We start from the raw sequence: 26,281 nt of genomic DNA, 5'->3' as shown, positions 1-26,281 counted from the left end.
CACACACACAGACTGGTTCTACGTAAAACACACATCAAAATCACGAGGAAGCTGTTTAACTCAGCCATGAAGCCTCATGCAGACTTACTCACTTCCTGTTTCTCCTCCAATAGGACGGCTCGACGATGCTGATTGAAGCTGCGAAGGGCGGCCACACCAACGTGGTGTCCTACCTGCTAGACTTCCCTAACAACATCTTGTCTGTCCACGCTCCCGACCTCTGCCAACTCACACCCCCCTCACAAGACCCCTCTCAGGTTCGACATTGTTTATGAAATTGTTTTACCCAATTGAAACAGGAAATGGCCAGCATGGACATTGTCTTTAACTAGTTGTTTTACGACCACTAATCTATCCCCAGGTTCCTCGTGTCCCATTCCAGGCCCTGGCCATGGTGGTTCCCCCCCAGGAGCCAGACAGAACCCCCTCCAACATCACCACGTCCCCACCACCCGTCTCCAGCAAAGGTGAAATTGGCTTGGCCTGTTATGAACGGGGCCTGTTAGTTGGGCAAAAAGTGTTTAGTCAGCCACCAATTGTGCAAGTTCTCCAACTTAAAAAGATGAGAGGCCTGTAATTTTCATCATAGGTACACTTCAACTACGACACAAAATGAGCGGAAAAAATCACATTGTAGGATTTTTTGAATTTATTTGCAAATTATGGTGGAAAATATGTATTTGGTCACCTACAAACAAGCAAGATTTCTGGCTCTCACAGACCTGTAACTTCTTCTTTAAGAGGCTCCTCTTTCTTCCACTCATTACCTGTATTAATGGCACCTGTTTGAACTTATCAGTATAAAAGACACCAGAAACAAAATTGTAGACCTGCACCAGGCTTGGGAAGACTGAATCTGCAATAGGTAAGCAGCTTGGTTTGAAGAGATCAACTGTGGGAGCAATTATTAGGAAATGGAAGACATACAAGACCACTGATAATCTCCCTCGATCTGGGGCTCTACGTAAGATCTCACCCCATGGGGTCAAAATGATCACAAGAACGGTGAGCAAAAATCCCATAACCACACGGGGTGACCTAGTGAATGACCTGCAGAGAGTTGGGACCAAAGTAACAAAGCCTACCATCAGTAACACACTACGCCGCCAGGGACTCAAATCCTGCAGTGCCAGATGTGTCCCCCTGCTTAAGCCAGTACATGTCCAGGCCCGTCTGAAGTTTGCTAGAGAGCATTTGGATGATCCAGAAGAAGATTGGGAGAATGTCATATGGTCAGATGAAACCAAAATATAACTTTTTGATAAAAACTCAACTCGTTGTGTTTGGAGGACAAAGAATGCTTAGTTGCATCCAAAGAACACCATACCTACTGTGAAGCATGGGGGTGGAAACATCATGCTTTGTGGCTGTTTTTCTGCAAAGGGACCAGGACGACTGATCCGTGTAAAGGAAAGAATGAATGGGGCCATGTATCGTGAGATTTTGAGTGAAAACCTCCCATCCGCAAGGGCATTGAAGAGGAAATGTGGCTGGGTCTTTCAGCATGACAATGATCCCAAACACACTACCCGGGCAACGAAGGAGTGGCTTCGTAAGAAGCATTTCAAGGTCCTGGAGTGGCCTAGCCAGTCAGTCTCCAGATCTCAACCCCATAGAAAATCTTTGGAGGGAGTTGAAAGTCTGTGTTGCCCAGCAGCAGCCCCAAAACATCACTGCTCTAGAGGAGATCTGCATGGAGGAATGGGCCAAAATACCAGCAACCGTGTGTGAAAACCTTGTGAAGACAGAAAACGTTTGACCTCTGTCATTGCCAACACAGGGTATATAACAAAGTATTGAGAGAAACTTTTGTTATTGACCAAATACTTATTTTCCACCATAATTTACAATGTGATTTTCTGGATTTTTTTTTTCTTAATATTTTGTCTCATAGTTGAAGTGTACCTATGATGAAAATTACAGGCCTCACTCATCTATTTAAGTGGGAGAACTTGCACAATTGGTGGCTGACTAAATACTTTTTGCCCCACTGTATATATATCGGCTTTGTTGTAATGTGACCTAATCCTGCAAAACATCCCTCGTTCTCTTCATCCCTCTTCTTCCTCCATCCCTCCTCCAGGTTCGTCCAAGCAGAGACAGGCTGCCCTCCCTCCCAGCCCTTCCAGTCCAGGAGGGGTGCATCCGGGTCCCGGGGATGCAGAGGCCTTGCCCCCCTTCCACCTGTGCCAGCCCCTGGAGTGTATCGTGGAGGAGACAGAGGGGAAGCTTAATGAGCTGGGCCAGAGGATCTCAGCCATAGAAAAGGCCCAGCTGCAGTCTCTTGAACTCATCCAGGGAGAGCCGCTCACCAAAGACAAGATCGAAGAGCTGAAGAAGAGCCGGGAGGAGCAGGTGAGAGCACACAGAGAGGATCATTCATCTTCATTGGACCACAGAGATCCTTTTGAATTACTTTCCCAAACTCGGTCCTGGGGATCCCAAGGGGTTTTTCCTCCAGCACTACACAGCTGATTCAAATAATCAAATCTTGATGACTTCATTAGCCTTGGAGTCCCCAGGACTGAGTTTGGGGACCACTGTCATAGACCCTCAAGTATAGGGCACGCAACGTAAACTTTTAGCTTTTTGCAACAAAGTGAAAATGTGCGTTTCTAATCCCAGGTAGTCCCATCCTGTTTCATTTATTTAGTTTTGGTACCTAATGAGCAGGGGACAGTTGGATCGATAAGCTCCACCCATCGAGTCTTTCAACGAATGGATGTGAGGTCTGACCATAGAACTATGGGTCTGATTTCTCCCCCCTGTGGCGACTTGTCTTTCAGGTCCAGAAGAAGAAGAATATCCTGAAGGAGCTGCAGAAGGTGGAGCGCCAGCTGCAGTTGAACACCCAGCAGCAGTTCACCAAAGAGTACATGGAGGCCAAGGGCCTGAAGGAGGAGCAGGAGGCAGGCCAGGGCCCGGGGCCGGGGGAAGGGGCCAACACTACCATGCCTGGGGTCCTCACAGCATCACCAGGGGTTAACGTGCGCACACAGCCCGGGTCGGATACAGGGTCTGACGAAGAGGACAACAGAGAGGAGGAAGAAGAGGTTAGGAGTTGGTGGTGGTCAATTTTTTTTGTGTCATTTTGGTCTGACGGGTAATCAGGAGTTTCTGCTTTTCTGGTGTTATCCTCCATTCATATCTAATAGAAACCGACTGATCCGCCCCCTCGCGTCTAATAGAATTGACTGATCCATCCCCTCGCGTCTAATAGAACTGACTGATCCATCCCCTCGCGTCTAATAGAACTGACTGATCCGTCCCCTCGTGTCTAATAGAAACCGACTGATCCATCCCCTCGCGTCTAATAGAATTGACTGATCCGCCCCCTCGCGTCTAATAGAAATTGACTGATCCGCCCCCTCGCGTCTAATAGAAATTGACTGATCCGCCCCCTCGCGTCTAATAGAAATTGACTGATCCGCCCCCTCGCGTCTAATAGAAATTGACTGATCCGCCCCCTCGCGTCTAATAGAAACTGACTGATCCGCCCCTCGCGTCTAATAGAAACTGACTGATCCGTCCCCTCGCGTCTAATAGAAACTGACTGATCCGTCCCCTCGCGTCTAATAGAAACCTACTGATCCGTCCCCTCGCGTCTAATAGAAACTGACTGATCCGCCCCTCGCGTCTAATAGAAACCGACTGATCCATCCCCTCGCGTCTAATAGAAACTGATCCGACTGATCCGCCCCTCGCGTCTAATAGAAACTGATCCGCCCCCTGAATAGAAATTGACTGATCCGCCCCCTCGCGTCTAATAGAAACTGACTGATCCGTCCCCTCGCGTCTAATAGAAACTGACTGATCCGCCCCCTCGCGTCTAATAGAAACTGACTGATCCGCCCCCTCGCGTCTAATAGAAACCGACTGATCCGTCCCCTCGCGTCTAATAGAAACCGACTGATCCGTCCCCTCGCGTCTAATAGAAACCGACTGATCCGCCCCCTCGCGTCTAATAGAAACTGACTGATCCGCCCCCTCGCGTCTAATAATAAAGTTTACCTAATTTCTATTATAGGATGATGATGATGATGAAGACGAGGTGGAAGGAGAGGTGGAAGATTACGCTAAGCTACCCCAGGTGGACACTATCCTCTACAGGGATGGACAGCAGCCGCCCTTGCCCCCTTCGCCCTCCCCCCAGCCCCTGTCCTCCCCCCACTCCCATCTCCACCCTCCTCCCCCCCTCCAGACTGCCTTCGTGCCCATCCAGCCCCTACCGGACTACAGCCCGTGCCCAGCCGACTACCCCTGCCCTGGCACTACCAGCCCTGAGCTGCAGAGGGTACTGGTGGGCCGGCAGATGCCTGGTCAAGGTCAGGGGTTCGGACCAGGGATGGTAGGGCAGCAGGCCCCAGACGGACTCATGGTGGCTTCGCCTGCTCAGACGCTTACAGACACGCTGGATGACATCATGGCAGGTGAGTCGCTGTTCTGCCTGTTGTGGGTGGCTGCATCTCAATAGTCGTTTCTTTACAATTCTCCTTTCCTTCAACTGCACTTTTTTGAAAGATCAGGACTGATGAACAAATTCCCCAGAAGAAAGGCCTGAAAAGTAACAAATACTAACTCACCTCTCTCTCCCCCTCCCTCCGTTCTCTCCTTCTTTCTCTGTTCCAGCAGCGGTGGGCAGCAGAGTACCCATGTTAAACACTACGACGTCCCCCACCCCCCTGTCTGACCCCCTCTCACAGACCCACTCCAACATGGGCTCACCCCCCTCTCCACTGCCCCTCTACCCCTCTGTGGACATCGACGCACACGTAAGTCACTCCTCACACACCCTGTGTTTATCAGTGCTCATGTAAAGCCCATTCAAGGCTGAGAGACCCACACACAGCGTTGTTGTAAGTGTCCCTCTCCTTTCAGACGGAGAGTAACCATGACACAGCGCTGACGCTGGCATGTGCTGGAGGACACGAGGAGCTGGTGTCTGTTCTCATCGCACGAGGAGCCAACATCGAGCACCGCGACAAGAAAGGTAACACACACACACACCACGTTACTGTCCGGTGTTGGGGCCTGTTTATCCACAAGACATGTTTTCATTTCTGATTAATCAGGAATATATTTATTTAAATTTACACACAAGGCAGGATTTATACAGTGTTCAAAGTGCTTGACATTGTATTGGGTGTATCTGTACATCTGGATGTGACCCTCTCCTCGTCCTTTCCCCAGGGTTCACCCCTCTGATCCTGGCTGCCACAGCGGGCCATGCAGGGGTGGTGGAGCTCCTTCTGGATAAAGGGGGCGACATAGAGGCCCAGTCAGAGAGAACCAAAGACACGCCCCTCTCCCTGGCTTGCTCAGGGGGACGACAAGAGGTACACACCACAGAGGTCTGATTGCACACCACAGAGGTCTGATTGCACACCACAGAGGTCTGATTGCACACCACAGAGGTCTGATTGCACACCACAGAGGTCTGATTGCACACCACAGAGGTCTGATTGCACACCACAGAGGTCTGATTGCACACCACAGAGGTGTGATTTAAATGAGTTTTTAATCATTCTAATAATTCTATGGTACACGCTCACTTCCCTTCTATGAATCACCACACTGAACGACTCACCTTTCACTGACTGAAATAGCAAATTGAAAACAGTCTTTACTATGTGCCATTACTTACAGATGACTGTCTTTTCCTCTCCTAGGTGGTGGAGTTGTTGCTGTTGCGAGGAGCCAATAAAGAACATCGTAACGTGTCAGACTACACTCCTTTGAGCCTGGCGGCGTCTGGAGGCTACGTCAACATCATCAAGATCCTCCTCAACGCCGGCTCAGAGATCAACTCCAGGTACTGGACAGGACAGGGCAGGGCGAGGCAGGACAGGGCGAGGCCACATTTTCTCTTTTAACTGATACCCTTACTTTTCCAGGTCTTCATCAAATACATTTCTTCATCAAACTTCCACTGAATTGTTCAAATAAGTGATGACTGCACCTTTGGTAGTGAAAGCACCTCTCCTCATGTATCTCATTCAATGATGTCTTCCTGTGTCCGGCTGTCTTGTGTCTCTCTCGGTCTGTCTCTCGCCCGCCTGCCTGACTTTCTGTGTGTCTGGCTCTGTCTCCAGGACGGGCAGTAAGCTGGGCATCTCTCCCCTGATGCTGGCAGCGATGAACGGTCACGTCCCTGCGGTCAAGCTGCTGCTGGACATGGGCTCCGACATCAACGCTCAGATCGAGACTAACAGGAACACGGCTCTGACTCTGGCCTGCTTCCAGGGCCGGGCTGAGGTGGTCAGTCTGCTGCTGGACCGCAAGGCCAACGTAGAGCACAGAGCCAAGGTGAGGAGACGGGACTGTTCAGTCCATGTTATAGTAGTATATCAAGGGAGTCCAGAGCCAAGGTGAGGAGACGGGACTGTTCAGTCCATGTTATAGTAGTATATCAAGGGAGTCCAGAGCCAAGGTGAGGAGACGGGACTGTTCAGTCCATGTTATAGTAGTATATCAAGGGAGTCCAGAGCCAAGGTGAGGAGACGGGACCGTTCAGTCCATGTTATAGTAGTATATCAAGGGAGTCCAGAGCCAAGGTGAGGAGACGGGACCGTTCAGTCCATGTTATAGTAGTATATCAAGGGAGTCCAGAGCCAAGGTGAGGAGACGGGACTGTTCAGTCCATGTTATAGTAGTATATCAAGGGAGTCCAGAGCCAAGGTGAGGAGACGGGACCGTTCAGTCCATGTTATAGTAGTATATCAAGGGAGTCCAGAGCCAAGGTGAGGAGACGGGACCGTTCAGTCCATGTTATAGTAGTATATCAAGGGAGTCCAGAGCCAAGGTGAGGAGACGGGACCGTTCAGTCCATGTTATAGTAGTATATCAAGGGAGTCCAGAGCCAAGGTGAGGAGACGGGACCGTTCAGTCCATGTTATAGTAGTATATCAAGGGAGTCCAGAGCCAAGGTGAGGAGACGGGACCGTTCAGTCCATGTTATAGTAGTATATCAAGGGAGTCCAGAGCCAAGGTGCATATAGGCTCTGGTGAATCCAAACTTGAGAATTGTCACTCCGTCTCCCATTGACATCAGTGTGTGATGTTGACCTCCCCTGGTAGACTGGTCTGACCCCTCTAATGGAGGCAGCGTCGGGGGGCTATGCTGAGGTGGGCCGGGTGCTGCTGGATAAAGGGGCTGATGTCAACGCCCCTCCTGTCCCCTCGTCCCGGGACACAGCCCTCACCATCGCTGCAGACAAGGGCCACTACAAGTTCTGTGAGCTGCTGATCAATAGGTTGGTGTTAAACCAACCAATCAATCAATCTGAATGAATCAACGTGTTTGTCTGAGTGGGTATTCATTTTGAAAGCAGGAATTTCCCTGGAAGGTCATGTTTTCTTTCCCTCGTTCTTTTTATCCCGTGTTGATCTGTTGTCTCTGTTGTCCTCCGTTCTCCAGAGGGGCTCACGTTGACGTGCGCAATAAGAAAGGGAACACACCTCTGTGGCTGGCGGCCAACGGCGGCCATTTTGATGTGGTTCAGCTGCTGGTGCAGGCCGGGGCCGACGTAGACGCTGCAGACAACCGCAAGATCACACCGCTCATGGCTGCCTTCCGGAAGGTAGGTCGTGTTGCAGGATGACCCTTCCCCTCTGCAACACCTGGCCCCCTCACTATCTGGTTCCACTATGAGGCCCTGCAGTCTTCCCCCAGCCTGAAACGATGTTTGCCTATTTACAGTTAGCCCCCCCACCCCTGTGTTTCTCAGGGTCATGTAAAGGTGGTTCAGTACCTGGTAAAGGAGGTCAACCAGTTCCCCTCAGACATTGAGTGTATGAGATATATCGCCACCATCGCTGACAAGGTAACACCTCCACCGATCACTCTGTGAGCTTGTATGTTGGCTGGATATCATTGGCTGTCAAATGCGCCATAGCTTGTATATGTATGACGGTGGGTCAGAAAGATTTGAGTTTTCACTAACTCTCTCCATCCCTCCCTCTCTCTCTCCATCCCTCCCTCTCTCTCTCCATCCCTCCCCTCCATCCCTCCCTCTCTCTCTCCATCCCTCCCCTCTCTCTCTCTCCATCCCTCCCTCTCTCTCTCTCTCCATCCCTCCCTCTCTCTCTCTCTCTCTCCATCCCTCCCTCTCTCTCGCTCTCTCTCCATCCCTCCCTCTCTCGCTCTCTCTCCATCTCTCCATCGCTCGCTCTCGCTCTCTCTCTCTCCATCGCTCGCTCGCTCTCTCTCTCTCCATCGCTCGCTCGCTCTCTCTCTCTCCATCGCTCGCTCGCTCTCTCTCTCCATCGCTCGCTCGCTCTCTCTCTCTCCATCGCTCGCTCGCTCTCTCTCTCTCCATCGCTCGCTCGCTCTCTCTCTCTCTCCCTCTCTCAGGAGTTGTTGAAGAAGTGCCATCAGTGCATGGAGACCATTGTCAAAGCCAAAGACCAGCAGGCTGCTGAAGCCAACAAGAACGCCAGCATTCTCCTCAAGGAGCTTGACCTGGAGAAGTCCAGAGAGGAGAGCAAGAAGCAGGCCCTGGCCGCCAAGAGAGAGAAACGCAAGGAGAAACGCAAGAAGAAGAAGGAGGAGCAGAAGAGAAAGCAGGAGGAGGAGGAGGAGGATGAAGAGGAGCAGAAGACTACCCAGGAGGAGGATGAGGAGGAAGACGGTGAGATGCAGAAGCAGGATGACTCCGCCGAGGGTAAATTATATCTTGGTTTCAATGTCTAATCATTTGTTCCCAAAATGCCGATAATAACATTTGTTTGTTGTGGAAAGTTTAACAACTCTGTCGTTCCCTCTCCAGAAGTGGACCCCCCCATCGACCCCCCCAGTGCGACCACCACCACCACCATCGGTATCCCCGCCACCTTCAGCTGTGTGTTCGGCAAGAAGAGGGCCAGTGTTGCCACGACGACCAGTGCCAGCCGCAAAAGCAAGAAGAACAAGACCAAGGACTCATCCCCCAGCGAACCAATCATATGTCAGGACCCACAGGTATTAACCAATCATACTGCAGGACCCACAGGTGGTTGGTGTATTTAAAATATAGTTTCGATATAGATTTGATTTGATTTTTGTAATGTTTTGTATCTAAACAGTACCAGTCAGAAGTTAACACACCTACTCATTCAAGGGTTTTTCTTTATTTTTACTATTTTCTACATGTATAATAATAGTGAAGACATCAAAACTATGAAATAACACATGTGGAATCATGTTGTAAACACAAAGTTTGAGCCAATCAGTTGTGTTGTGACAAGGTAGGGGTGGTATACAAGAGATAACCCTATTTGGTAAAAGACCAAGACCATATTATGGAAAGAACAGCTCAAATAAGCAAAGAGAAACAACAGTCCATCATTACTTCAGACAAGAAGATCAGTCAATCCGGAACATTTCAAGAACTTTTAAAGTTTCTTCAAGTGCAGTCGCAAAAACCATCAAGCGCTATGATGAAACTGGCTCTCATGAGGACTGCCACAGGAAGCATTCATTAGAGTTAACTGCACCTCAGATTGCAGCCCAAGATCAACTGTCAGGGGAGGCTGCGTGAATTAGGCCTCCATGGTCGAATTGCTGCAAAGAAACCACTACTAAAGGACACCAATAAGAAGAAGAGACTTGCTTGGGCCAAGAAACAGGAGCATTGGACATTAGACCGGTGGAAATATGTCCTTTGGTCTGATGAGTCCAAATGTTTGGTTCTAACCACTGTGACTTTGTGTGGTTCCCACAGTGAAGCATGGAGGGGGAGGTGTGATGGTGTTTTCCTGGTGACACTGTTTGTGATTTATTTAAACCCAATTGAGATGGTTTGGGATGAGTTGGATCGTGGAGTGAAGGAAAAGCAACCAACAAGTGGTCAGCATATGTGGGAACTCCTTCAAGCTGGTTGAGAGAATTCCAAGAGTGTGAAAAGCTGTCATCAAGGCAAAGGGTGGCTACTTTGAAGAATCTCAAATATATTTTGATTTGTTTAACACTTCTTTTTTTTGGTGACTACATCATTCCATATGTGTTATTTCCTAGTTTTTATGTCTTTATTCTACCATGTAGAAAATGGTAAAACATAAAGAAGAACCCTTGAATGAGTAGATGTGTCCAAACTTTTGACTGGTACTGTATTTAAAAAATAAAATAAAGTATTTATTATTTTACCTTTATTTAACGAGGCACATCCGTTAAGAACAAATTCTTATTCTCAATGACAGGCAGTGACAATGACAGGCAGTGACAATGACAGGCAGTGACAATGACAGGCAGTGACAATGACAGGCAGTGACAATGACAGGCAGTGACAATGACAGGCAGTGACAATGACAGGCAGTGACAATGACAGGCAGTGACAATGACAGGCAGTGACAATGACAGGCAGTGACAATGACAGGCAGTGACAATGACAGGCAGTGACAATGACAGGCAGTGACAATGACAGGCAGTGACAATGACAGGCAGTGACAATGACAGGCAGTGACAATGACAGGCAGTGACAATGACAGGCAGTGACAATGACAGGCAGTGACAATGACAGGCAGTGACAATGACAGGCAGTGACAATGACAGGCAGTGACAATGACAGGCAGTGACAATGACAGGCAGTGACAATGACAGGCAGTGACAATGACAGGCAGTGACAATGACAGGCCGGTGACAATGACAGGCCGGTGACAATGACAGGCCGGTGACAATGACAGGCAGTGACAATGACAGGCAGTGACAATGACAGGCAGTGACAATGACAGGCAGTGACAATGACAGGCAGTGACAATGACAGGCAGTGACAATGACAGGCAGTGACAATGACAGGCAGTGACAATGACAGGCAGTGACAATGACAGGCAGTGACAATGACAGGCCGGTGACAATGACAGGCCGTTGACAATGACAGGCCGTTAAAAATGACAGGCCGTTAAAAATGACAGGCCGTTAAAAATGACAAGGCAGTGACAATGACAAGGCAGTGACAATGACAAGGCAGTTCAGGGGCAGAACGACAGATCTTGTCAGCTCAGGGATTCGATCTTGCAACCTTTCGGTTACTAGTCCAACACTCTAACCACTAGGCTACCTGCCACCCCATATGATGTATTATGTGACCTGACTGTAGAATATAATGTAGCCTAGCTAAATTTAAGGACAAGAGAGCGAAGCTGTGATTTTCTGGGTGGCTCGTCTTTTCCACTCCGTCAAACAATCTGTCAATCAAGGTGTCTAATCAGTGATGATTCCATCTCTGTCCAGCAGGTGGTGCTGGCACAGCACAAGGCCAACACGATCCATGGGGAGCCACGGGGTGGTGGGGTGACAGGGGCGGGGGGCACCAGCGACTCAGACCCCCTGGACAGCACCGACTGTGCCAGTGAGAGTAGCAGCAGCGGGGGCAAGAGCCAGGAGCTCAACTTCCTCCCCGACCTCCCCTCTTCTTCCTCATCCTCCTCTTCCTCCTCCTCCTCTTCGTCCTCGGGCCCCACTCACAGCCTGCTGCCAGGCCCGGAGAAGAAACACTGTCTGCAGCTACACCCAGGCAACCAAGTCAGCGTCTCCATCTCCAAGCCTACACACAAGTGAGTGACCTGCAGTGCTTTAGAGGAGAGCCATTGGTTTGACTTTGACTAACTGTAGTTTTCCTAAAGGAAACCATCAAATCACACGGAACAGTGCATTTCTATTACAAATACATAGATTAAACCTCAACCTTATTAAATGTCAATCTGACCTCGATCCCTTTCTTTCTCTTTCTCCCCCGTGTTCTCCCCCCCCCCCCAACCTCTCAGAGCTCCAGACATGAGTGAGTTGACCCCCAGCAGCTCTGTACCGTCTCAGTTTAAGACCATGTCTCTACCTGTCACATCCCCCAACAGCAAGAGCCTCACCAGCCCCAAGAGGGGACAGAAGAGAGAGGAAGGTTGGAAGGAGGTGGTGAGACGGTGGGTCGACACGCACACCATCCATAAATCCATTTAGAAATGCTTCAAGGAAATGTATAGGATATTTTAGGCCAGTGGTTCCCAAACTTTTTGGGTTACTGTACCACCAACTGAATGTTTCTCTGCCCGGAGTTCCCCTGAAGTACCCCCTCATACATTTTACCAGTAGACCTATGGTCTCCTGAGTCTGAAAGTACCCCCTCATGCATTTTACCAGTAGACCTATGGTCTCCTGAGTCTGAAAGTACCCCCTCATGCATTTTACCAGTAGACCTATGGTCTCCTGAGTCTGAAAGTACCCCCTCATGCATTTTACCAGTAGACCTATGGTCTCATGAGTCTGAAAGTACCCCCTCATGCATTTTACCAGTAGACCTATGGTCTCATGAGTCTGAAAGTACCCCCAGTGGACAGGCCAGGTACCCCCAGTGGACAGGCCAGGTACCCCCAGTGGACAGGCCAGGTACCCCCAGTGGACAGGCCAGGTACCCCTAGTGGACAGGCCAGGTACCCCTAGTGGACAGGCCAGGTACCCCTAGTGGACAGGCCAGGTACCCCTAGTGGACAGGCCAGGTACCCCTAGTGGACAGGCCAGGTACCCCTAGTGGACAGGCCAGGTACCCCTAGTGGACAGGCCAGGTACCCCTAGTGGACAGGCCAGGTACCCCTAGTGGACAGGCCAGGTACCCCTAGTGGACAGGCCAGGTACCCCTAGTGGACAGGCCAGGTACCCCTAGTGGACAGGCCAGGTACCCCTAGTGGACAGGCCAGGTACCCCCAGATTCCCTGGTTAGGAACCACTGTTTTAGACAATGAGGGAAAGTAAGTTGTCAGGCCTGTGGCTCCCCATGGATCTTGTGCTTTGTCCCGGTTCTAAACCCCATATGAATCTCTCTCTCTCCGGGCTGCAGGTCTAAGAAGCTATCGGTGCCGGCCTCGGTGGTGTCGAGGATCATGGGTAGAGGAGGCTGCAACATCACAGCTATACAGGACGTGACGGGAGCACACATTGACGTGGACAAACAGAAAGACAAGAACGGAGAGAGAATGATCACCATCAGGTAGGACCGGAGAGAGGGCGAGCCTGACCTCTGGTGGCAGCAGACCGTTATTACACCAGTCAGAAGAGTAGCACTGAACAAGAGAAACTGAGAAAAGAGTAATAATCATGTGTGGATTTATCTGAGGGATTCTAATAGTTGTGTTGATTTATCTGAGGGATTCTAATAGTTGTGTGGATTTATCTGAGGGATTCTAATAGTTGTGTGGATTTATCTGAGGGATTCTAATAGTTGTGTTGATTTATCTGAGGGATTCTAATAGTTGTGTTGATTTATCTGAGGGATTCTAATAGTCGTGTTGATTTATCTGAGGGATTCTAATAGTCGTGTTGATTTATCTGAGGGATTCTAATAGTCATGTGTTGATTTATCTGAGGGATTCTAATAGTCATGTGTTGATATATCTGAGGGATTTTAATAATCGTGTGTTGATTTATCTGAGGGATTCTAAGTATTTAACCGAGTAATAGATATGTGTTGATTTATAAATCCTCCTGCAGTATCTCCAGGAGATCAGTGAAGATTTGAGATACTGTGATTGGTTGGAACCATGTCCGTGGAATGTGTACATTGTTGTGTGGCCCCTGACCCCTGTGTTGTGATGGTCCATTCCAGAGGTGGTACGGAGTCGACACGCCACGCAGTCCAGCTGATCACCTCTTTGATCCAGGACCCAGCCAAGGAACTAGAGGACCTTATCCCCAGGAACCACATCAGGGCCCCGGGCTCCAAGATCACCTCAGCCCCCTTCCCCACCCCCACTGGGGCTAACCTTAACCTCAGTGTTGGGGCCAAGGCCCTGGGCTCCCTGGTCACGTCCTCTGGGGTCTCCTTCCAGTCCTCTTCCTCTCAGACGGGGGGTAAGATGAGTAAGGGTCTGTCTGGGGTGAGGCAGCCCTTCCCCGTGTCTCTCCCCCTGGCCTACGCCCATCCCCAGCTGGCCCTCCTGGCAGCCCAGACCATGCATCAGATCAGACACCCCATGCTGCCCATGGCCCAGTTCGGTGGGACCTTCTCCCCTGCCGCCAGCACCTGGGGCTCGTTCCCGGTGCGGCCGCTGAGTCCCGGTAGCGCCAACAGCTCCCCCAAACACAACGGTGGTAGTAGTGGTAACAACCAGGCCAGATCCAACTTGTCAAGTCATAATGATCACAATAACACATCATCCACGAGCTCCTCTGTCTCCAGTCCTAGTGCCTCTAACAGTCAGACAGCTACGACTACAGGGTCACCCCACACCCCTAACCCCCCCCCTGGGGCCCAGCCCAGCACCCCCACACCCTCCTCAGTCAGGAAACAGCTGTTCACCTCTGACCCCAAGCACATAGGGGTCAACTCTGTCTCCATGGTTACTACCACCACAGTCAGTAGTAGTAGTCACTCAGTGAGAAGTACAGGGTCTCCCGCCCACCAACACACGGGCTTAACGGCTACAAACACCCCTAACCCTCTTCAACCCCAGGTCACCCCCATCTCTCAGCCCCCCAAGTCACCCCCCAGCGCCCCCATTGCTCCCCCAGGAAAGGAGAAGCTGACCCCCTCCCTCTCTCAGGAGGCCCTATCCGTCTCAGTCAATAATGTGGTTAGTTCAGGTGGTTTCACCGCCCCTGTCATGACTGCCCCCTCCAAACTTGAGCCCCGCCAGCAGCAGCACCAACCCCCTCCTCTCCTAACCTCCACTTCCTCATCAGACCCCCTCTCCCTCCCTCTTCAGTCCAGCTCCCACCTCCCCCATCCTCCTCCACCCCCTCACACACACACCCCAACAGCACCGTACCCCACTTCTCGGCTCCCGCTCCCCGTGTCTCACACCGCATGCAGCCCCCGACAGGGCCCTACTACCAACACATCGACCAGCAACAACAAACGTTCCTACCCCATAACACACAGCAAAAAACGTTCCTACCCCATAACACACAGCAACAACATGAGCACCCCAAACAGAAGCAGCCCCAGGCATCCCAGCCTCCCTCCATGGGTCTGATGAACGGTTCTCCGATACAGCAGCAGGTCCATGGTGGGGCCAAGCCCCAGCAGATGCCCCCTAACTTCGGCCCTGCAGCTCTCTTCAACCATTTCAGCAGCATGTTCGACAACAACAACCAGGTGGGTGCCACCACACATTATTTTCTACTATTTCTGTTCTCCACAGAATCGTTTTTTATTTCAATAGAGCAGGTCTCTCCAACACTGTTCCTGGAGAGCTACCCTCCTGTAGGTTTTAACTCCAACCCTGTTCCTGGATAGCTACCCTCCTGTAGGTTTTCACTCCAATCCTGTTCCTGGACAAGCTACCCTCCTGTAGGTTTTCACTCCAATCCTGTTCCTGGACAGCTACCCTCCTGTAGGTTTTCACTCCAACCCTGAACCTACAGGAGGGTAGCTCTCCAGTCCTTCTGTAGCTCAGTTGGTAGAGCATGGCGCTTGTAACGCCAGGGTAGTGGGTTCGATCCCCGGGACCACCCATACGTAGAATGTATGCACACATGACTGTAAGTCGCTTTGGATAAAAGCGTCTGCTAAATGGCATATATTATTATTATTATATTATGAACCTACAGGAGGGTAGCTGTCCAGGAACAGGGTTGGAGTGAAAACCTACAGGAGGGTAGCTCTCCAGGAACAGGGTTGGAGCGAACCTTCAGGAGGGTAGCTGTCCAGTAACAGGGTTGGAGTGAACCTACAGGAGGGTAGCTCTCCAGGAACAGGGTTGGAGTGTAAACCTACAGGAGGGTAGCTGTCCAGGAACAGGGTTGGAGTGAACCTACAGGAGGGTAGCTCTCCAGGAACAGGGTTGGAGTGAACCTACAGGAGGGTAGCTCTCCAGGAACAGGGTTGGAGTGAACCTACAGGAGGGTAGCTCTCCAGGAACAGGGTTGGAGTGTAAACCTACAGGAGGGTAGCTCTCCAGGAACAGGGTTGGAGTGAACCTACAGGAGGGTAGCTCTCCAGGAACAGGGTTGGAGTGAACCTACAGGAGGGTAGCTGTCCAGGAACAGGGTTGGAGTGTAAACCTACAGGAGGGTAGCTCTCCAGGAACAGGGTTGGAGTGTAAACCTACAGGAGGGTAGCTCTCCAGGAACAGGGTTGGAGTGAACCTACAGGAGGGTAGCTGTCCAGGAACAGGGTTGGAGTGTAAACCTACAGGAGGGTAGCTCTCCAGGAACAGGGTTGGAGTGTAAACCTACAGGAGGGTAGCTGTCCAGGAACAGGGTTGGAGTGTAAACCTACAGGAGTGTAGCTCTCCAGGAACAGGGTTGGAGTGTAAACCTACAGGAGTGTAGCTCTCCAGAAACAGGGTTGGAGAGCGCTGCCATAGAGTAACAACATGTTTTGAAGGTTTATTTCTTTATTTATAGGGGATAATGCACATTAATCAACATCAGTATTACAATAATGCAACATCCATGTAAATGTGCCGGGGTTAGCCAAAAGATCATTTGCACCAGTATTCCCTGGGCAGGTAAGGTCCTTTACACAGCCACCTTTATACAAATACTCACTAAAACAATACAAAACACATTACATCCAATAATATATCATTCTAACAACAACAACACTATCATCAACTGTTGTCTTACATATGAGGAACCACAGAACTCATGTGTACAGATTTAGATAGATTTGAGCCATGTTTTCAATTTTAAATGTAAAAATACAATAATCAGTGCAGCAAGTCCATTGGCATTGCATTTCAGTGTATTGTAGCTCTAACACAGAAGGGCGATTGATCGGAATTACTGTGTCAAAAAGGGCCGACGCAATCAACCTCTACTTAATGCCCTTGTTATCCTGGAGGGCCTTTCCTTGAGCATGATATGCCGGCATAGAGGTGGAGGGGCAACACCATGCAGGATCTTAAAGACAAGGCATCTACATACTGCTTAAACCTACACCTACTGAATCAATTATGTTTGTAAATAATATGACAATGGTGGTAACTGTTCAGTTTGTTATCAAAAATATGAAGTGTGTGTTTGTAGAGTGATTCAATTGGTTTCAGAATAGTAGCTCCTGCCTGTGACCAGCATGTGAGAAGGTCATAGCATGCATATATAGTTTGGTGGCCTCTAGAGAAAGGAAAGGTCTTATTAACCTAAAGTTGGATAATCCAAACTTGACCTTGTTAACCACCTTCACATGTTTCTTAAATGCCAAGTTGGAGTCCCCCAAAAAAACTCTTGAGATACCTGAAGTTAGACACAACGTTCAGATTCTCCCCATTAACAAGAACAGATCGTTGGGAGGAATCATTGGATTTCTTGAAGAAGTACATAGGTTTGTCGATATTTAAATGCAGGCAAGAATTAGTTGTCCATTTACAAACATGTCCTACAGCTTCAGTTAACTTGTTAACAACTTGTCTATTATCTGTGTACATACAGAACTGTATAGTTTGCATACATCTGCATGTTAACTTGTGGGAGATCATTTACAGTTGAAGTCAGAAGTTTACATACACTTGGGTTGTAATCATTAAAACTCGTTTTTCAACCACTGCACAAATGTCTTGTTAACAAACTATAGGTTTTGGCAAGTCGGTTAGGACATTACTTTGTGCACAACACAAGTCATTTTTCCAACAATTGTTTACAGGCAGATTATTTCACTTATACTTCACTGTATCACAATTCCAGTGGGTCAGAAGTTTACATACACTAAGTTGACTGTGCCTTTAAACAGCTTGGAAAGTTCCAGGAAGTGATGTCATAGCTTTAGAAGCTTCTGCTGGGCTAATTGACATTATTTTAGTCAATTGGAGGTGTACCTGTGGATGTATTTGAAGGCCTACCTTCAAACTCAATGCCTCTTTGCTTGACATCATGAGAAAATCAAAAGAAATCAGCCAAGACCTCAGAAACACAATTGAAGACCTCCACAAGTCTGATTCATCCTTTCCAAACACCTGAAGGTACATGTTCATCTGTACAAACAATAGTATGCAAGTATAAGCACCATGGGACCACGCAGCCTTCATACTGCTCAGGAAGGAGACGTGTTCTGTCTCCTAGAGATGAAAGTACTTCGGTGTGAAAAGTGCAAATCAACCCCAGAACAACAGCAAAGGACCTTGTGAAGATGCTGGAGGAAACGGGTACAAAATGATCTATATCCACAGTCAAACGAGTCCTATATTGACATAACCTGAAAGGCCGCTCAGCAAGTAAGATGCCACTGCTCCAAAACCGCCATAAAAAGGCCATACTACTGTTTGAAACTGCACATGGGGACAAATTATGTGGATATATTGAAGCAACATCTCAAGACATCAGTCATGAAGTTATAGCTTGGCCAGAAATGGGTCTTCCAAATGGACAATGACCCCAAGCATACTTCCAAAGTTGTGGCAATATGGCTTAAGGACAACAAAGTCAAGGTATTGGAGTGGCCATCACAAAGCCCTGACCTCAATCCTATAGAAAGTTTGTGGGCAGAACTGAAAAGGCATGTTGCGAGCAAGGAGGCCTACAAACCTGACTCAGTAACACCAGCTCTGTCAGGAGGAATGGGGCAAAATTCACCCAGCTTATTGTGGGAAGCTTGTAGAAGGGCTACCTGAAATGTTTGACCCAAGTTCAACAATTTAAAGGCAATGCTACCAAATACTAATTGAGTGTATGTAAACTTCTGACCCACTGGGAATGTGATGAAATAAATAATTCTCTACTATTATTCTGACATTTCACATTCTTAAAATAAAGTGGTGATCCTAATTGACCTAAGATGAGGAAATTTTGCTAGGATTAAATGTCAGGAATTGTGAAAAACTGAGTTTAAATGTATTTGGCTAAGGTTTATGTAAACTTCCGACTTCAACTGTATAAAGATGGTAAACAGGAGGGGTCCTAATATTGACCCTTGTGGGACCCCAATGTTATAGTATAGAGACTCAGTGTTCCCCAAACAAACCCTTTGACGTATGTTTGTCAGAGAGGAATATATCCAACTAACTTCAGTGGACACATTAAGGGAGGATGGTTTGGATCGGAGGACCTCATAATTCACAGGATCAAAGGCCTTTTGTAAGATCCAGACTGCCCCGACTTCACCTATGTCCAGTTTACATTTAATTCAGAAAATGTTGTGACCTAAACTTCAGTACCTTCTCATTTCGGGTCACACCTGTGGCCCAGTTGCTCACTAACCACTTGTCTCTCTATTAGGTGGGTAACAACCAGGTTTGGGGTGCGTGCCACCTCCCTGCCCGCTCCCCTCCTGAGCAGCAGTATTCTGCCCCCCCCGCCTACATGGGCCAGATGGATGGCATGATGGCCCCTCCTCCAGACAGCTCCAAGGCCCCTGGGTACCGCTCTGCCTCACAGAGGATGGTCAACAGTCCTATTGGTAAAAAGAAAGGGACATTTAGATTTTATTTTTTATATTCGACTTTGTTTGACCTTACATTCTATATGTCCCAAACCCCCTCCTTGTCTTACAGCTCTGAGTCTGACCAGCTATGCTACCAGTATGTCTGGTAGTCCAGTCTATCTACACGGCCCAGCAGCTGTGGGCACCCCCTCCTTCAGCAGACAGCACTTCTCCCCTCACCCCTGGAGCGCTGCCACATCAGGTACTGACAGATGTGTGAAAAGTCATCTAAAATGCCCACAAAGCTTATTTTCCAGGAATTCAACAAACAGAAAATGATTTAACTAAGGCAAAACTGTCTTAAATAGTATAACTGTCTTAGACTCAAAACCCCTCATCTTTAACCCCTCGTCTCCCCAGGCGAGTCCCAGGCGGTGCCCCCTCCCTCCAAGGTGTCGTCGTCTGGCCCCGCGGCCCCCCCTCACCAGACCAAGCAGGGCCAGGGCGGCAGCCAGCAGGACCGAAAGGTGCCTCCTCCCATTGGGACAGAGAGGCTGGCGAGGATCAGACAGACCACCGTCAACCCTCCTCTCCTCCCGACCTCCTACACCGCTCCTGTAGGACAGGGAGGCATCTGGTCCTTCGGAGTCGGCAGCTCCTCGGGTGAGTAGTCGTACAAACCAGACGGACACACAGCAGATCCATGTGTTCACACACAACTGTTAACCCACGCTGGTCTCTCCATCCCCAATGTCTACAACCCTGTTAAACAGCTAATGGGTATATACACACCCCACCTCACGTACACACACCCCACCTCGCGTACACACACCCCACCTCGCGTACACACACCCCACCCACAGCCTCCCCACTCTCTCTCACACAGTATCTCTCGGTCTCTTACCTCCCATCTCACCTTCTAGAAGCCATGTCAGGTTGGTCTCAGCCCCTGATGGGCAGTCACATGGTCCACCCTGGGCTGCAGGCGGACCACACCTTCTCCCAGTACCAGCCCATGGAGCAGGACGACTCCGGCATCTCTAACCCCGCTAACTACCACCAGCAACACATCAACCACCCTAACAACTACATGGACTTCCCCAAGGTAACACACGCACTACCTGGATGAACCTGTACCCCTGCACACTGACTCGGTACCGGTACCCCCTGTATATAGCCTCGTTACTAACCTGTACCCCTGCACACTGACTCTGTACCGGTACCCCCTGTATAAAACCTCATTACTAACCTGTACCCCTGCACACTGACTCGGTACCGGTGCCCCCTGTATATAGCCTCGTTACTAACCTGTACCCCTGCACACTGACTCGGTACCGGTACCCCCTGTATATAACCTCGTTACTAACCTGTACCCCTGCACACTGACTCGGTACTGGTGCCCCCTTTATATAGCCTCGTTACTAACCTGTACCCCTGCACACTGACTCGGTACCGGTGCCCCCTGTATATAGCCTTGTTACTAACCTGTACCCCTGCACACTGACTCGGTACCGGTGCCCCCTGTATATAGCCTCGTTACTAACCTGTACCCCTGCACACTGACTCTGTACCGGTGCCCCCTGTATATAGCCTCGTTACTAACCTGTACCCCTGCACACTGACTCGGTACCGGTGCCCCCTGTATATAGCCTCGTTACTAACCTGTACCCCTGCACACTGACTCTGTACCGGTGCCCCCTGTATATAGCCTCGTTACTAACCTGTACCCCTGCACACTGACTCGGTACCGGTGCCCCCTGTATATAGCCTCGTTACTAACCTGTACCCCTGCACACTGACTCGGTACCGGTGCCCCCTGTATATAGCCTCGTTACTAACCTGTACCCCTGCACACTGACTCGGTACCGGTGCCCCCTGTATATAGCCTCGTTACTAACCTGTACCCCTGCACACTGACTCGGTACCGGTGCCCCCTGTATATAGCCTCGTTACTAACCTGTACCCCTGCACACTGACTCGGTACCGGTACCCCCTGTATATAGCCTCGTTACTAACCTGTACCCCTGCACACTGACTCGGTACCGGTGCCCCCTGTATATAGCCTCGTTACTAACCTGTACCCCTGCACACTGACTCTGTACCGGTGCCCCCTGTATATAGCCTCGTTACTAACCTGTACCCCTGCACACTGACTCGGTACTGGTACCCCCTGTATATAGCCTCGTTATTCTTATGTATAGGTCTTGTTACCTTGTGATTCATTTTGATTTTGTTTATTTTGTAAATCTTTTCTTAACCAACAATGCAGTTCAAGAAAGAGTTAGCATTTCACTGTAAGGTGAAACCTATTTTATTCTGAGCATTTTTTGTTTTGACACACACCTTTGTCTATTTGAGAAGGTGATATGATATTTTCAAATGGCCGTTCCTCTTCTGGTCCGTGTCTCCAGGGTACGACCATGTTAATATACTGCAGTTAGTGGACCTGGTTGTCTCCAGGGTAGGACCATGTTAATATACTGCAGTTAGTGGACCTGCTTGTCTCCAGGGTAGGACCATGTTAATATACTGCAGTTAGTGGACCTGGTTGTCTCCAGGGTAGGACAGTGTTAATATACTGTAGTTAGTGGACCTGGTTGTGAAGTGTTTAATGACCTGGTTGTCTCCAGGGTAGGACCGTGTTAATATACTGTAGTTAGTGGACCTGGTTGTCTCCAGGGTAGGACAGTGTTAATATACTGTAGTTAGTGGACCTGGTTGTCTCCAGGGTAGGACCGTGTTAATATACTGTAGTTAGTGGACCTGGTTGTCTCCAGGGTAGGACAGTGTTAATATACTGTAGTTAGTGGACCTGGTTGTCTCCAGGGTAGGACCGTGTTAATATACTGTAGTTAGTGGACCTGGTTGTCTCCAGGGTAGGACAGTGTTAATATACTGTAGTTAGTGGACCTGGTTGTCTCCAGGGTAGGACAGTGTTAATATACTGTAGTTAGTGGACCTGGTTGTCTCCAGGGTAGGACCGTGTTAATATACTGTAGTTAGTGGACCTGGTTGTGAAGTGTTTAATGACCTGGTTGTCTCCAGGGTAGGACAGTGTTAATATACTGTAGTTAGTGGACCTGGTTGTCTCCAGGGTAGGACAGTGTTAATATACTGTAGTTAGTGGACCTGGTTGTGAAGTGTTTAATGACCTGGTTGTCTCCAGGGTAGGACAGTGTTAATATACTGTAGTTAGTGGACCTGGTTGTCTCCAGGGTAGGACCGTGTTAATATACTGTAGTTAGTGGACCTGGTTGTCTCCAGGGTAGGACCGTGTTAATATACTGTAGTTAGTGGACCTGGTTGTCTCCAGGGTAGGACCGTGTTAATATACTGTAGTTAGTGGACCTGGTTGTCTCCAGGGTAGGACAGTGTTAATATACTGTAGTTAGTTGACCTGGTTGTCTCCAGGGTAGGACAGTGTTAATATACTGTAGTTAGTGGACCTGGTTGTCTCCAGGGTAGGACCGTGTTAATATACTGTAGTTAGTGGACCTGGTTGTCTCCAGGGTAGGACAGTGTTAATATACTGTAGTTAGTTGACCTGGTTGTCTCCAGGGTAGGACAGTGTTACTATACTGTAGTTAGTGGACCTGGTTGTCTCCAGGGTAGGACAGTGTTAATATACTGTAGTTAGTGGACCTGGTTGTCTCCAGGGTAGGACAGTGTTAATATACTGTAGTTAGTGGACCTGGTTGTCTCCAGGGTAGGACAGTGTTAATATACTGTAGTTAGTTGACCTGGTTGTCTCCAGGGTAGGACAGTGTTACTATACTGTAGTTAGTGGACCTGGTTGTCTCCAGGGTAGGACAGTGTTAATATACTGTAGTTAGTGGACCTGGTTGTCTCCAGGGTAGGACAGTGTTAATATACTGTAGTTAGTGGACCTGGTTGTCTCCAGGGTAGGACCGTGTTAATATACTGTAGTTAGTGGACCTGGTTGTGAAGTGTTTAATGACCTGGTTGTCTCCAGGGTATGGCCATGTCGATGTATGGAGGGACCATACTGCCCCCCAACCCCCCTATGGGGGAGAGTCCGGGGGGGGGCCTGTTCAACGGACTGCACGCTGCCGACCCTGCATGGAGCCCCATCATCAAGGTGGTCCCCAACAACGCAGACAACACCGACCCACAGCAGGTGAGACTTTTTCCACACACACACCTTTGCTAATGGAATCTCCTCCTCTCTCAACTGTTCCACTTCTCCTCTTCTTCCTCCTCGTTCAGGTGTGGCCTGGTACCTGGGCTCCTCACGTGCACCTGAACCACGTCAACTAGCCGGCTGGCATCGACAGAAATCAAACGCGCGCGCACATACACACACCACAAACATGAATTTAATTTCCAACTGACAACAAAAACCAACAGAATTGTAAAACATGTTAACTTTAGTAGAGAACGAAGAGCAAAGCTGAGTTTGAAGAAATGGAGAGAAATGATCTTGACACCGTTCTTTAATGTGCCTAACTCAATAAGAAATATACTACCATTTCAGCAATGGCTGTTGTGGAGTCGGGAGGGAAAACTCTGGGCCCTAGTTCTGTTTAAAGTCCGGTTGATGTCTGATGAACAAACTGATGGTGACAGCCTGTCCAACTGGCTCCATGCTCTGTGTAGCTTAGATTTAGGACTTCAACCCACGTACAGAGTTCTCGTCCTCAGGGGGAGAGCTGATGAAGGAGCTAATGATACTCAGCCAACAACTAGAGGATGATGATTACCTATAGAGAGAAAGAAATCAGAATACCTTTTAGTGGTAAATAAATGTATAATTGTTTACATACTAAAAAGGGTTAAAATGAGAGTACATTTCATGTCGTATAGTGGCTCTACTTTACGTAGCCTGTATTAATGTGAAATATTTACCTTAATATTCAATAAACATATTGAAATGTACTTGTAGCCGTGCACTTTATTGTTTGTGTAGGTAGGGCGTTGTTTTCATTTCCCAAAAATGAATAGCATGTTTGACTAGTTACAGCACATTTGTTATGTATTGTCATCTTACGAAATAGAATCTGCACACTCAACTCATGGCTCTGATGCGTTACATTTGAATAAATACTAACATTGACAGCTAACACTCATAACCAAGTGGGAAGGTGATATTTACCACATATGACTGGGGAAAATCTACTTGGACACCCCTCCAACTGGTGAGTACTAGTGGGAATCGCGTCTATCATCCCTGAGCTCCGACTTCTCCCACAATCCATGTCCAAATCAGTAAGGACTTAAAATGGTCCACGCACACAGTGCCTCTTCACCATTAGGAGGTTGAAATGGGCCCACAAATGCACCATTGAAAGCATCTTGACTGGTTGCATCACGGCTTGGTATGGCAACTGCACCGCCCTCGATTGCATGGCGCTACAGAGGGTGGTGCGGACAGCCCAGCAGGCTCCTGAACAGCTTCTATCCCCAAGCCTTAAGACCGCTAAATAGCTACAGTGCATTCAGAACCTGTTACTTTACAGCCTTATTCTAAAATGTATTTGTTTTTTTCCCCTCATCAATCCACACAATACCCGATGACAAAGCAAAAACTTTATTTTTATTTTTGCAAATGTATTAAAAATGTTTTAAAAAACATCTCATTTACAGTCTGAGTCTTCTGGGGTATGACGCTATAAGCTTGGCACACCTTTATTTGGGGAGTTTCTCCCATTCTCTGCAGATCCTATCAAACACTGTCAGGTTGGATGGGGAGGGTTGCTGCACAGCTATTTTCGGGTCTCTACAGAGATGATCGATCGGGTTCAGGCTGGACCATTCAAGGACTTGTCAAGAAGCCACTCCTGTGTTGTCTTGGCTGTGTGCTTAGGGTCGTTGTCCTGTTGGAACAGGTTTTCATCAAGGATCTCTGTACTTAACTCCGTTCATCTTTCCTAGTCCCAGGCTGCTGAAAACATCCCAAAGCATGATGCTGCCAGGTTTCCTCCAGATGTGACACTTGGCATTCAGGCCAAAGAGTTCAATCTTGGTTTCATCAGACCAGAGAATCTTGTTTCACCTTCACTAAACCAGGTACGCAAGTTGAGAACAAGTTAATTTACGACTGCGACCTGGCCAAGATAAAGCAGTTTGACATGGAATAAACAGTCAATAATACAGTAGAAGAAGTATATGCAAATGAGGTAAGGCAATAAATAGATACACCAATTAAACATTGAAGTGAACGCTGTACAGGTGCAGTGATCTGTGAGTTGGTGCTTAAAGCTAGTGAGGGAGATACGGGTCTCCAGCTTCAGTGATTTTTGCCGAGGACTGGAAGGAAAGGCAGCCAAAGGAGGAATTGGCTTTGGGGATGAGCCAGTGGGTTTGGCAACGAGTATGAAGCAAGGGCCAGCCAACGAGTGTACAGGTCGCAGTGGTGGGGCTTTGGTGACAAAATGGATGGCACTGTGATAGCCTCAAACACTCTACTCAACAAATTAGATGCAGTATATTTTGTAAATGACATCGTCGAGGATCTGTAGGATGTTCAGTTTTACTAGGGTATATTAGGCAGCATGAGTGAAGGATGCTTTTTTGTGATTTAGGAAGCCGATTCTAGATTTAATTTTGGATTGGAGATGCTTAATGTGAGTCGAAGGAGAGTTTACAGTCTAACTAGACACCTAGGTATTTGTAGTTGACCACATATTCTAAGTCAGAGTAGTGATGCTGGACGGGCGGACAGCGATCGGTTGAAGAGCATGCATTTAGTTTTGCTTGCATTTAAGAGTAGTTGGGAGGTCACGGAAGGAGGGTTGTAATGGCGTCTGGAGGTTAGTTAAGTGTCCAAAGAAGGGCCAGAAGTATACAGAATGTTGTTGTCTGCGTAGAGGTGGATCAGAGAATCACCAGCAGTAAGAGCGACATCATTGATGTGTACAGAGAAGAGTCGGCCCGAGAATTTAACCCTGTAGCACCCCCATAGAGACTGCCAAAGGTCCGGACAACCTGCCCTCCGATTTGACACACTGAACTCTATCAGAAGTAGATGGTGAACCAGGCGAGGCAGTCATATGAGAAAC

At 48.7% G+C, this 26,281-nt stretch overlaps 1 protein-coding gene across 1 annotated transcript in view; it reads left to right on the top strand.

Moving 5' to 3' along the window:
- Nucleotides 1-24,158, top strand: part of LOC123993638 (ankyrin repeat and KH domain-containing protein 1-like) — a 76,530-nt gene extending 52,372 nt beyond the window's left edge. Inside the window, 26 exon segments of the mRNA XM_046295996.1 lie at nt 114-257; nt 362-467; nt 2,084-2,355; nt 2,787-3,053; nt 4,028-4,430; nt 4,630-4,772; nt 4,879-4,990; nt 5,191-5,336; nt 5,670-5,812; nt 6,093-6,306; nt 7,078-7,253; nt 7,418-7,580; nt 7,728-7,823; nt 8,354-8,663; nt 8,769-8,959; nt 11,210-11,529; nt 11,740-11,892; nt 12,804-12,953; nt 13,569-14,652; nt 14,655-15,059; nt 19,118-19,298; nt 19,393-19,524; nt 19,683-19,925; nt 20,186-20,367; nt 23,236-23,400; nt 23,490-24,158. Coding sequence (XP_046151952.1) covers nt 114-257; nt 362-467; nt 2,084-2,355; nt 2,787-3,053; nt 4,028-4,430; nt 4,630-4,772; nt 4,879-4,990; nt 5,191-5,336; nt 5,670-5,812; nt 6,093-6,306; nt 7,078-7,253; nt 7,418-7,580; nt 7,728-7,823; nt 8,354-8,663; nt 8,769-8,959; nt 11,210-11,529; nt 11,740-11,892; nt 12,804-12,953; nt 13,569-14,652; nt 14,655-15,059; nt 19,118-19,298; nt 19,393-19,524; nt 19,683-19,925; nt 20,186-20,367; nt 23,236-23,400; nt 23,490-23,540 — 5,952 coding nt within the window. The 3' untranslated portion in view covers nt 23,541-24,158.
- Nucleotides 24,159-26,281: the final 2,123 nt, after the last annotated feature.

The sequence above is a fragment of the Oncorhynchus gorbuscha genome, linkage group LG13 (assembly GCF_021184085.1).
Source record: "Oncorhynchus gorbuscha isolate QuinsamMale2020 ecotype Even-year linkage group LG13, OgorEven_v1.0, whole genome shotgun sequence".
Lineage (NCBI taxonomy): Eukaryota > Metazoa > Chordata > Actinopteri > Salmoniformes > Salmonidae > Oncorhynchus > Oncorhynchus gorbuscha.
Note: the sequence above shows the minus strand (reverse complement) of the source record. Positions and strands in the feature narration are given on the sequence as shown.